General features: G+C 48.1%; 1 protein-coding gene across 12 annotated transcripts in view; it reads right to left on the bottom strand.

Annotated features, from left to right (window-relative positions):
• The window catches only part of klhl17 (kelch-like family member 17), an 82,141-nt gene that overhangs the window by 13,374 nt on the left and 55,448 nt on the right, over nucleotides 1-13,319 (bottom strand). For all 12 annotated transcript variants that reach the window (XM_038822011.1, XM_038822013.1, XM_038822015.1 and 9 more), the window contains 3 exons: nucleotides 11,517-11,730; nucleotides 3,976-4,120; nucleotides 1,855-2,022 (listed from right to left, as the gene is read on the bottom strand). In XM_038822011.1, the coding sequence (XP_038677939.1) occupies nucleotides 1,855-2,022; nucleotides 3,976-4,120; nucleotides 11,517-11,730 (527 nt within the window). The remainder of the gene's footprint in view (nucleotides 1-1,854; nucleotides 2,023-3,975; nucleotides 4,121-11,516; nucleotides 11,731-13,319) is intronic.

A 13,319-nucleotide genomic window follows, 5' to 3' on the forward strand; every position in this document is an offset into this window, starting at 1 on the left:
ATGGCTGCCAACAGTCAGGGGAAATAAGTGGCGGGAATGCATCCGAGACCAGGATTGGAGGAGCTCAGAGATGTCAGTGTTTTACAGCAAGAGGAGGTTACAGAGATAGGAAAGGAAGAATTGGCTAGGAGGATGAGAATTTTTAAATTGGGTGTGTTAGTCGACCAGGATTCAATGCAAGCCAGTCAGCACAGGGGTTGCCTGCCCTGCTCTGTACCATCCAGCATCTCCCGAGGGAGAAATCACGGTACTTTTCAGTTTCCATGGCATTTCCCATCCGTTCTCCATCACAAATTCTCCCAAGGGTTAGGGAGAACTCCAGCCGATTATGCGGCTCGCTCGAAAAGTACAAGGAATGCTGAAGGTTATTGGAGAATTTCATGGGGCAAAGAATTCCCCTTTTTCCAAATGTCCCATTTGGGATCACCACATCAGGGTCTTTGTTAAAATGGCAGACGCAGGAGGTTTTAACCAACGCGTTGTGATATTCAGTCGAAATATCAAATCCACAGAACATTGTGTGTGCTGGGTATACGGCAATAGTTATGAGCTAATCACAATAACATGAATTACAGTGGGGTAGAGCCACAAATGGAGGACAATTTTGTAGTCATAATACCGTCAGGCATTTGAGCACTGAAACATTTAATAATACTGATCTTTATTAGTGTCACAAGTAGGCTTCCATTTAAAAAAAATAAATTTAGAGTACCCAATTATTTATTTAGTTTTTTTCCAAATAAGGGGCAATTTAGTGTGGCCAATCCACCTAGCCTGCACATCTTTTGAGTTGTGGGGGTGAAACCCACGCAGACACGGAGAGAATGTGCAAACTCCACACGGACAGTGACCCAGGGCCGGGATTCGAACCCGGGTCCTCAGCGCCGTAGTCCCAGTTCTAACCACTGCGCCACACGCCGCCCTGGAAATGAAATTTATGCCTAAAAATGAACTATTTGCTTTGGGAAAATGGGGGAAGAAGGGGGCTAATTGGAAAGCTCTATCAAAGGGAGAAACTGGCACGATGTGCTGAATGGATTCCTTTTGTGACGAATGCGCAGAATTTTCCCATGTGCCTGCCAGCTGATTCATGGGGAGGGGAGGGGGGGGGGGGGGGGGTGGATTTGATGGGAAGTCCCAAAATCGGTTTATTCGCCAGCGCACATTCATAGTGGGATCTTCCTTGATCTGGCGTGAAACTCTTTTGCATCCCGCTGATTGGATGGAGATGATGGAGATGCCTTCGCAACGGGAAACACTCCGCGTTCCTGTTCCCACGCGAGACCCAGACTGGGAGAATTCCACCCCAATTATTTGAGGTGCCCTTTTTGAAGTTGTGTCTGACAACATATTGCCACAATATCGGCCACTGCCTACCTGCACCTTATTTCCCAACAGGTCAACAGGGGTCAAATGACAAAATTTAGCCCCACACGTTGTTGAATTCTCATCGTGATACGTCAGAACATTATGTTTTCCAACTCACTTCAGCAATTAAAAACAATTAGCCCCACCGGAAGAGAAAATAACTTGAATTCATATATCACCATGGAACATTGTAAATTGCTGTACAAAGTGTTAGAAAGATACTTTGGAATTGTTGTCAGCTTTATATAGCAAACATAGCAGCCAATTTGCTCTCAAAAGAGAAATAAAGATCCTAAGATATGGGAGCAGAATTAAGCCATTCGGCCCATATAGTCTGTTCCACCATTCAATCAATAAAGACCAAATGCACCAAAGAACTGCATCAACCCACGGAATAAGAAGCTGCCGATCTGCACAATAGGCAGGCGGGTGAGGGAAATCAGGATAGAGTTAATAAAACGCATTTTGCAAATGAAAAGGGAGTACCTGTTCAGACATGACGCTCCATCATATCCTCCCGCTGCATACAGCAAGCCATGCAGCACCGCCACACCAAGGCAGCTCCGCCTTGTTCCCATGGCTACCTCTGGCTGCCAGGAGTTGGTTACCGGGTCGTAGGACTCAACAGTCGACAAGTCGGAAGTGCCGTCGTACCTGAGTAATTGAGGCAGCGTCAGTCAGCAATGAAATTGTGTCAAACTGTAAGAGCAGAAGCCTATCTAGCCACACCTCTGTTATCTGCCATTCCGGAGCAGGTCCTTCCCCAGTGGACAATGGAAATGGGAAGTTATTGGTTTGGACCTTATAATGTGTCAGACTGGTGAAAGTTAAGACAAGCAAACTGCAACAGGTGGAAGGATCGCTGTTATTTTGAAGGAACACAGGAATAGGAGACAACAATTTGGTGCCTCAAACCTGTTCAATAGATCATGGCTGATCTCCTTGCCCCATATTTACAATGTCCTCACAACATTTAAAGATTATTTAGGTGAATACTTGAAAAGCCATAGCACACAAGGCTATGGACAAGTGCCGGAAGGTGGGATTAGAATAGACAGGTGCTTGATGGCTGGCACTGACAATGGGCCGGAGGGCCTATTTCTGTGCTGTAAAGTTCATAAGATATATGAGCAGAATTAGGCCATTTGACCCATTGAGTCTGCTCCGCCATTCAATCATGGCTGATCCCATCCTGGCCTTAACTCCACCGTCTGCCCATTCACCATAACCCTTCAATTCATTAGCAATAAAAATCTGTTTAACTCCCCCCACTTAAATTTACCCACTGCCCCAGCATTCACCGCAGTCTGGGGTAGCGAATTCCATAGATTCACAACCCTGTGGGAAAATAAATAATAATAATAATAATAATTGCTTATTGTCACAAGTCGGCTTCAATGAAGTTCCTGTGAAAAGCCACATTTCTAGCACCTGTTCGGGGAGGCCGGTACGGGAATTGAACCCGCGCTGCTGGCACTGTTCTGCATTGCAAGTCAGCTATTTAGCCCACTGTGCTAAACCAGCCCTTTCAATTCAATTCTATTAGTACTTTCAATTCAACTCCATTTTAAATTTGCCACCTCTTATCCTGAAACTATGACCTTGCGTTCTAGAATGCCCCAAAAGAGGAAGCACCTGCTCCATGTCTACTTTATCCATACCTTTCATCATCTTATATACCTCAATTTTATCTCCCCTCATCTTTCTAAACTGTGGTATGGGCCTAGACTGTTCAATTTCTCTTCATACAACAAACCCCTCAGCTCTGGAATCAATCTAGTGAACCTCCTGTGAACTGCCTCCAAAACGACTACATCGTTCCTCAAATAAAGGGAACAAAACTGCTCAATACTCCAGGTGCGGTTTCACCAATGCCTTGTATAGTTGCAACAATACTTCCTTACATTTAAACTCTATTCCTTTAGCTATAAATGCCAACATTCCATTTGCTTTCTGTATTATCTGCTGCACCTGCATGCTTGGATAACGAAAAGCTATCAATTTTGATTGAACCAATTTAACTTCAATTGCTATATGCAGGAGGGTTTCAAACATCTACCACCCTGACAGTGTAGACAGCTTTCCTAATCCCGCTCCTCTAAGATTTGGTGATAATTTTTAAACTATGCCCCCTGGTCCTACCCTTTCCAACCAGTGGAAACAGTTTCTCCCCACCTTCCCATCTATTCCCTTAATACCTGGGAAACCAAAAAATGGGGAGTAAATCAAGGAAGCAGATTACACTGCAACACCTGGTAGAAGAGTTCCTGAAGGTAATCAGGGAGCTCGAGAAATAGGGAAACAACACAGGAATTCAACATGAATACGTTAACCAGATAAATGTTGTGTGTCGTGTTGACAAAACCCCCAGAAGTTAAACCAGTGGGGCTTTTATCCCTGGTGTACACTAATTAATCATTCAACACCTCGCCACCCCCCCCCAAATACCAGACAATGATAAACCAGTAACTTTTCCAACCAGATGCCTGAATGTTCTCAAACTGCTTACCGAAAGGAGAATTTGCCGATACTAAACCAGTCCCGCTCCCGTGTGGCTTTGCGCACTGATAAAAGATTGAAGCCCAATGAAAAGGTGTTGCTGCTTACCCCCCTACCGCGTAGAGCCGGTTTCCAATCGCGGCCACGCCGACCCGCGCTCGCCGTGTCGACATGGAGGTGACCATGTGCCACCGGTCTGTCCTGGTGTCATAGGCTTCACAATCTCCGTGGATGGCGAACAGGCTCCCACCACCTGCCAATACAGAGACACGCAGACCATTAACACTCCACTGTACCAATCAATACGCCGAGCAGCACCGACGGAGCTTATGCGTGGCGGAGGATTGAATCAGCAGGTCGGGGTCATTAGGTAGCGACTGTGGTATCATCATAACTATCAGAACTGCAAGAGTTAATGAAGTGTCGAGAGTAGCCACTAGAGGGAGCTACAGTTATACAAGGCAGTGATGCTAAGCCTTGTGGAAGTGGGTGTTCAGGAGTTAGCTAGAGAGAGTCAGAAGAGCAGATAGTGTAAGTGAGAGCAGATCATAGTTTAAACCAGTAGTGAGATTAGCTGTAGATAAGTGTAGTTTAGATCTTGTTAATCAACTGTGTATTCTTTAGGAGTACGCGCCGAATCCAAATTAGTGTTAATAAATTTATAGCTTTGTTTAAGTTAAAGCTATTTTGTGAGCTTTGCAAACACTATGCCAGCCATCTTGAATTTAGCAACAGAAAGAACACCACAGTGACCAATAAAACTAACCCTGGAGCAACACAAATTTCCGTTGCGGTTTCTCTCAATAGGCTCTGGTGTAAAGTTGCTTGGGTGCCAGCTGTTCTTACCCTAACGGCTATCCTTTTGTGCATTCCCATGGGCTACTCTGCTGCAGAGGAATCGCAGTGCTAATCCAATACTGTTCTTACTCATTACGATTGGGGCGAGGGTTGTGGGCAAAGAGGTGAATGGAGGGTATTTTGTTGCCTCACACTTTTTGCAATATGTCCCCCCCCCCACCTCCATCCCACGGTGGGTGGGAATAGCCAAGTGTTTCACGAGACTGCCACAAGCTGCTGACATAATATCACTGAGGCAGTTCAGATGGAACATTTCCTCCCTCTCTGGACCTTTAACTTACAGCAGCAACAGCAAGAACAGGTCAGAAAGGCAAACAACACTCCACAGACCGCAGACACGTCCAAATACTTCAGGTCAGTCTAACTAAACAGTAATGGTCAACATTCTGGAGAAAAACTGTCTGGTTCCAATCACGCTGCACTAAAGGGAATGCGTACAGTCGCTTGGTCATACACAACTAAAATATTGCTGAAAAGAGACACATTGCTGAAGTTTTTCATCTTGCACTCACCAGGGCAACTCGAGAATGCCAAATTTCAAACAATGACCAGAATTTACAATATGGGGAGAAAAGGATGCTGACTGGTTTGAAGTCGACTCGACTCGAGTTTGGCCAAGGCATTGCCATGAGAGTGCAGCGGGGAACTATAGACTCTCCAAGCTCATGGGTAATACAAAAAAAGGGGCAACGCTTGGGCATATTCCTTTTGCCTTCAGAGAATGGGTGTGTGTGTGTGAATGTATGTCTCTTCTAGCAAGTGAAAATTAGCCACATTACGAGCTCAACTGATTATCTTAATCGGTTCTTAGTGTGGCTATGTGGTGTACTGTGGATTATTCAGCAAGTGAACGCCAATCGCATATAGAATTCCCCATTGCTTGCCTAGTCACAATCGTTAGAATCCTTGGTCTTAATGTGGCAGGGCTCTTTCAGCATTTAAAAAAAAATTTAGAGCCCCCAATTAATTATATTCCAATTAAGGGGGAATTTTAGCGTGGTCAATCCAGCTACGCTGCACAACTTTGGGTTGTGGGGGTGAATCCGACGCAGACACAGGGAGAATTGTGTCTCCACACAAACAGTGACTCAGGTCCTCAGCGACATAGGCAGCAGTGCTAACCACTGCACCACCTGCCTCTTTCAAACATAGTTTTGTTTCCCATTATATGCCTTGTGGTCAACCCGCTAACCAATCAGCATGTTTTGCCCTGTAGTGTAAATAGTTGTGATCATTTGAAATTTGGCATTCCTGTGTTTGTCCAGAACACAAGATCAAAAAGCTTCGACAACAGGTTTGTTTTCAGCAATATTTGAGGGAATATTACAATGCTGACAATTAAACGTTTGCTTGCTATTGCTGGCTTGAATGGAATGAGAGACAGGCACAGGTGATGAGTGATGAATCCCAGTGGCGAGTGGCACTAATGGCAAGGCCGAACCCTGACCTGTTCAGCTCTCAGCAGAAACTCCGAACCCGAGCACTTGATTGGCTTCTTCACCCAGCCAGCTACTCCGCTCCCCAACTAAACACTGCGGCCGGGATTCTCACTTCCAGAGCCTCAGGTCTCCCGCTAGCAGTGAATCGGGACTCGTCTGCGCTGGAGTTAGGAGAGTCGCCCAGGTGAGGCAGCACGGTAGCACAAGTGGCTAGCACTGTGGCTTCACAGCGCCAGGGTCCCAGGCTTGATTCCCCGCTGGGTCACTGGCTGTGCTGAGTCTGCACGTTCTCCCCGTGTCTGCGTGGGTTTCCTCCGGGTGCTCCGGTTTCCTCCCACAAGTCCAAAGACGTGCAGGTTAAGTGGATTGGCCATGCTAAGTTGCCCTTAGTGTCCAAAAAGGTTAGAAGGGGTTATTGGGTTACGGGGACAGGGTGGAAGTGAAGGGCTTAAGTGGGTCGGTGCTGACTCGATGGGCTGAATGGCCTCCTTCTGCACTGTATGTTCTATGTGAGAGTCTCACTCCTGAACCATGCACATTCGCGCATGATGGAGAGCTCGCCAGATTCCATTGGGATCCTTGTACCTGTCCGTCTGCTCAAGATGGCGGCACACCCCCCCCCCATGCAAATCCTGCCCCTCCCCCCCGTTGACAAGGAGGGGCATCCTCCACCGACCCCCCTGCCCCTTCCCACGCAATCTCCCCAGTCCCCCCCTCAGTCCCCACCCCTTGACTATGCAATGGTGCACTTTCCCCTGGCTCCATGTACCTGGCACAGTGGAACCCAAAGAGAGGGGGGGGGGGGTTGGGGCTGGCAAAAAAAAGAGTCAAGCCATAGTTCAGATGTCCCTCTGGGGGTTGTGTCAGTGAGGGCTATGGGTAATGGGGTTGACCCCGGGGCGGGGTCCCATGACTGGTCTGCCCCTCTAGTCCTGGGCAACCTGAAAATTACCCTTGACAGTGATCTCAGGCAGCCCTCTGCCCAACAGCAGCCCCCTGGTCTGAGAACAAGAGGGCACAGATTTGGAGAGATTTGCAAAAAAAAAAACCCAATGTGACGTGGGGAAAATCTTTTTTCACACAGCGAGTGGTTGGGGTCTGGAACCCTCAGCCTGGAAGTGTGGTGGGGGCAGGTTCAGTCGAGGCATTCAAGAGGGCGTTAGATGATTATTTGACTAGAAACAATGCGCAGGGGTAGGGGGAAAAGATAAGGGAATTGCATTAAATCTCAATGCTCATTCGAAGAGCCTGAGCAGAGACGATGGGTCGAATGGCCTCCTTCTGCACTGTAACAATTCTGATCACTGATATTATCTGAATCAAGTTGTTAACATTGCAATACATTTATTAAAATTCCATGTTATTGAAATTGTGGATTCATCATAGAAAAAGCTGCATGTTGTTTATTGGAGAGTCTTACAAGCAAGCTCAAGACGAGAAGCAGGAGCTTTGTGCATTTGAAACAAGCACAGGTTATGAATATTGACAACAGGGATAATGCCATTGCAAAATAAATCTAAATGCCTAAAATTATTTAATCAGAAATTCTTTTTTTTTTTTAAAAAGAAAAGCCTTTGGGAACAAAAGGTTTCATGTTTGTTAGAGTCCTATTTCTGTACGTTCTCTCAATTCTGCTCAATGACAGCTAATTAATCTCTCTGTTTTTCTCTCTCACTCTCTCTCCCTGCTGCTGATTCGCATGGGCTATAGATCTCCTCGCTGCAGACTGTAGTAACTAGGACCAGCCCAAGGATAGATTACAACATTCACCCCCTGAAGATTGCGCAGCAGCCAACACTTCACGACTGTGGAGAGTAACCAATATATGTACAAGCTTTACATCTGGGGAGCATCCATCATACTTTGCATGCCACTCTGCAATGTGTCAAAAGTAGAGAATTATGAAAAAACACAGAGAGAGAAGTGGTTATGTCATGCTGTCTACATCTGACCCCGAGCTAGAAATTCACAGGCACTTGGCAATGTGCAAATCTCCCCGACTGAAAACAATTAACCTCGAATTGACATCAAAATTGACATCGAAATATCCCTCTTTAGAACCTCAGTCTTAAAGTGGCAGGCCCCTTTCAAAACCTAGCTCTGCTTCACCGTGTTTGCTCCGTCCTCTGGTTAGAATATAGGAAAAAGGGTGGAGGTCGGCCAATTAGTCCATCGGGCCTGCTCCACCATTTGCCCTCAACTCCACTTGTCTGCCTGTTCCCCATAACCCTGGGCTCGCCAATAGTTCAAACATCTGTCCATCTCAGCTGGAATGTATTCAAGGACTCGGCCTCCACGCCTCTCTGGAGTGGAGATTCACAACCCTCAGGAGAAATTTCTCCTCATCTCCTAAAGGGGCAACCCCTCATTCTGAAACTGCACCAACCCCCTGTTCTAGATTGCCCACAAGGGGAAACATCCTCTCAGCTAACACAAGACTTTCATCCAATCAACTGTGCGCACGTGTCTGCGTGGGTTTCCTCCAGGTACTCCGGTTTCCTCCCACAGTCCAAAGATGTGCGGGTTAGGTGGATTGGCCATGTTAAAAATTGCCCCCTTGTGTAAGTTTTGGCCCCACTTTAATTGAGGAATGTTTTCAGCCACATGTCTCCCTTGTTTCCAGCCAGTACTACACCAACTCGGATTTACTGCCGGGTATTCTACTGTAGGGCAGTAATCTTCCAGTTGCTGTGTTCTTCACTGGCCTCTTTACGCAAGATCATTTTGCCTTGCAATTCGCTTTCACTGCAGGACACCTTTTGAAAGACATTCTCTTTGTTCATTTGAGCCCTTACTCTTTGGGCGCGATTCTCCAAAATGGGGACGAAGTGTTTGCGCCGTGGTGAAACGCCGTTGCGTTTCACAACAGCGCGAAACGGGCGCGGGGACAACCGATTCTGTGGGGGCCAGAACGGCGCTGGAGCGGTTCACGCCACTCCAGCCTCCCGTCCCGGAGCCAGATGGGCGCCGCGCCAACCCGTGCATGCGCGGGGGACTTCTTCAGCACGCCGGCCCCTACGCAACACGGCAAGGGGGTTCAGGGGCTGGCCGTGCAACAAAGTAGGCCCGGGGGGGGGGGGGGGGGGGGGGGAAGAGGCCAGCCCGCCAATCGGTGGGCACCGATCGCGGGCCAGTCCCCTCCCGAGCACGGTCGTGGTGCTCGATCCCCGATCCGCCGCCCCCCTAGGCCCCACACTTACCTGGTGCGCCATGTTCACGACGGCAGCGACCAGGTGTGGTTGCCGCCGCCGTGAACAGGTCGGGAACGGCAGGCCGCTGTCGGAGAATCGGGGGCCGCCGTGAAAAACGGCGGCCCACGTTTCTCCGAGCGGCGTGTCAGAAAACCGGACATGCCATTTTGGGGGGGTGGGAGAATAGCGGGAGGTGCGGGAGCAGCCCTCCCACTATTCTCCCACCCATCGTGGTTGCGGAGAATCGTGCCCTAAGAGTCACAGGCTTGTTACGGCACGGGTGGAGGCCAGTCAGTCCATCTAATCCATACTGGCTCCCCATTGAGCAACCCACTCAGTCCCATTCATCCGCTCCACATCTGCAACCCTGAAAGTTTATTTGCCCTAAGTAACCATCCGGTTTCCTCAGGTTATGGCCCCTCCAGCCCTCATGCGAAGCTTTCCCAAAACCTGACACCCATGTCTCCCATTCCTTGCATCATCGAGTAATGTGGGCAGCTTTTCTTTGTCGACCTTCTCTGAACACTGACGCTACCTTGTGCGCCTCTATCAAATCTCCCCTCAATCTCACCTGCTCCAAGGAGAACAATGCCGGCGTCTGCAGACAGGAAGCAGGGGGATCAGTAAACCAGCTCGCCTCGCTGTCGCCATATCTATCCTGGGTTCGGTGGTGGGAATAGGGACTGGCCTTGCACCCCAGAGGCACCAGTGTCGAACAGGGACTGGGTTTAGAAACTTCGCTACAGCCCACGCGGAAGACAAACCGCCGTAACAGAGGGCTGAATGGATGGCAAGTAATCTCAACCACGAAGGGAAACTGAAGATGTGTGTGCCACCAAAAGGAAATGGATTTGATGATTAAATGCTGAAAACCTCGGGTGGTTCATTCGGTTGAGCGCAGGCTGGGGGCCAGTTCACCCAAAGCTTCCAGCATCCTCTCAGCATTTCATCTTCCAGAGATGGAGAGAAGGAAATACTACAGGCTGGACTTTGGTCTGCATCAGCAAATGGGTGAGGAGTGTCTTCAAGTAGGCCTTTTATAGCAGGACATGGAGAGAAAGTTGGAGATAGGCCCACTTCTTTTTTTAAAATAAATTTAGAGTACCCAATTACCTTTTCCAATTAAGGGGCAATTTAGCCTGGCCAACCCACCTAACCTGCACATCTTTGGGTTGTGGGGACAAAACCCACGCAAACACGGGGAGAATGTGCAAACTCCACACGGACAGTGACCCAGGGCCGGGTTTCGAACCTGGGTCCTCAGAGCCGTAGGAAGCAATGCTAACCACTGTGCCACCGTGCTGCCCGATAGGCCGACTGCTTGCTATGCTCGTCGAGTGTGTGTGACTGTGTCCCACATTGATATAGTGCCTTTTGTCACCACCAGCCTAATGTGGGTCGGTGCAGCAGACACGATGGGCCGAATGGCCTCCTTCTGCATTGTAAATTCTATGATTCTATGAACAGCAGTTTCACAATATCAGATCATCTGTTTGCATGATGTTGATTGAGGGGTGAGGCACCAGCGAGAGTCTCCTCTCCTACAATACTGTGCCACGGGATCTTTTACCTCGAGCTGGGGCGGATAGACAGGGCAGCACTCGAGAATGAAGGGCAGCACGGTGGCGCAGTGGTTAGCACTGCTGCCTCATGGCGCCGGGGTCCCGGGTTCGATCCCAGCCCTAGGTCACTGTCCGTGTTTGCGTGGGTTTCGCCCCCACAACCCAAAGATTGCCAGGACAGGTGGATTGGCTGCGCTAAATTGCCCCTTAATTGGAAAAAATGAATTGGGTACTCTAAATTTTTTTTAAATAAAGTCTGAAGAGTGGGGACTTGAACCCACAATGTTCTGACTCAGAGGCAGGAGTGTGGAACACTGAGTTACAGATGACACAACGTACACACTCTGGTCAAACACAGGCTAACGTATGCAGCTACTCTCACCGTTTCTAACTAGCAAAGGACGATAGCACAAAGTTGCATTTATAAAGGTAAATGGTCCTCAGGTGCTACGTAGCAGGACTATCGAACACAATGTGACACCGGGCTAGATAATGAGACACGAGGACAGGTGGCCAAAAGTTTGGGTCAAATAGGTAAGGAGCATGTTAACGGAGAAAAGTGGGAGAGAGAGTAGCTGCAGTCGAGTTCCTTCACTTACCCACTGCGAAGAGTACGGGGCTGGCCCCTTCACAGCGCCGGGGCCTGGTTCTAGTATTGCTGAGGACTCCGCGCTGTTCAGGCATGAGGTGATATTTCAGGGCTTCGATGAGGAGATCTTTGCACTCAGAGTGGTGTCTGACCAGAAGCTCGGTGTCAACGTTACTCATCAGAAAATCCCGGGTTAAGAGAGGCAGACGAACACATTTCATCAGCTGCAGGATATAAACGGTTTCAATTAGTGCTAAATCAAGCCAGGCGCACACTTCCAACATAACCGGCACCCTAACGTAGCCACACATCACAGAGCAGTGTGGTTTACCTGCTGTCGGTGCAGCCTCGCTAACAATCAAACACGCAAACCCCAACTCACTCTGCATCGAGCTGCCAGATAATTATTTTAAAAGGTGCGGACACTGAAATCTGCCCTCAATGCAGTGACTCTACTAGAGGGAGCAAAAGCAATTTCATTCTTATCCAGAGGTTTCTCCCTGGTTCCTTCGTCCGACAAAGCCTTTGTCCCTTTAGGCAAAAAAAACCCCTTAAGGATAACGGGTTTCCACAATCCTGAATTTTCCAATTTCTAGGATGCTTCAAGCTGGGAAGTTGCTGCCTGTGCAATATGGAGAAAGAGACGATAATAAACAGTGCTCAAAAAATGCACTTAACTGCAGAGTCCTTTGTGACTCGATTGAGAAGGGCCAGCAGAAGATTGATCTTAGGGAGTGCAGTGTAAACAGGAAGTCAATCTGCTTTTCCTCAAATGCATAACTGGAAGGACAGTTCACAAATAGTAAACGGGTACAAAAGCAAGGATGTTACGGTAAACCTCCACAGATCACTGGTTTGTCTTCAGCTGGTACGGCCTGTCTGGGGACCAGAGTTTAGATAGGTTTTCTGGTGAAGTCTTGGGGAGAACTGCAGGTGAGATTTGCCAGCACGGTGCCAGGGGTGAAGGGCCTCAGACGTTTACGTGCCAAGACTCGGGAAGCTAGGATTGTTTTTTTTTATAAATTTAGATTACCCAATTATTTTTTCTAATTAAGGGGCAATTTAGCGTGGCCAATCCACCTAATGTGCACATCTTTGGGTTGTGGGGGCGAAACCCACGCAGACACGGGGAGAATGTGCAAACTCCACACGGACAGTGATCCAGAGCCGGGATCGAACCTGGGACCTCAGTGCCGTGAGGCGGTTGTGCTAACCACTAGGCCACCGTGCTGCCCACGGAAGCTAGGATTGTTGCCCTTACGGCAGAGAAGGGTCAGGGGAAAGTTGATGGTGCTGTTCAAATTATGAGGGGAGAATTGTTTCCAGTGGCAGGCTGGTTGGTTATTGGCAAAAATTTAGCATAATTAGCAATTAAAAACATAATAATAATCTTTATTATTGTCACAAGTAGGCTTACATTAACACTGCAACAAAGTTATTGTGAAAATCCCGTAGTCGCCACATTCTGGCGCCTGTTCAGGTACACAGAGGGAGAATTCAGAATGTCCAATTCACATAGATTTACATAGATGATTTGGAGTTGGGGACCAAGGGCAATGTGTCCAAGTTTGCAGATGACACTAAGATGAGTGGTAAAGCGAAAAGTGCAGAGGATACTGGAAGTCTGCAGAGGGATTTGGATAGGTTAAGTGAATGAACTAGGGTCTGGCAGATGGAATACAATGTTGACAAATGTGAGGTTATCCATTTTGGTAGGAATAACAGCAAACAGGATTATTATTTAAACGATAAAATATTAAAGCATGCTGCTGTGCAGAGAGACCTGGGTGTGCTAGTGCATGAGTCACAGAAA

Source organism: Scyliorhinus canicula, chromosome 16 (assembly GCF_902713615.1).
Source record: "Scyliorhinus canicula chromosome 16, sScyCan1.1, whole genome shotgun sequence".
NCBI classification, from domain to species: domain Eukaryota; kingdom Metazoa; phylum Chordata; class Chondrichthyes; order Carcharhiniformes; family Scyliorhinidae; genus Scyliorhinus; species Scyliorhinus canicula.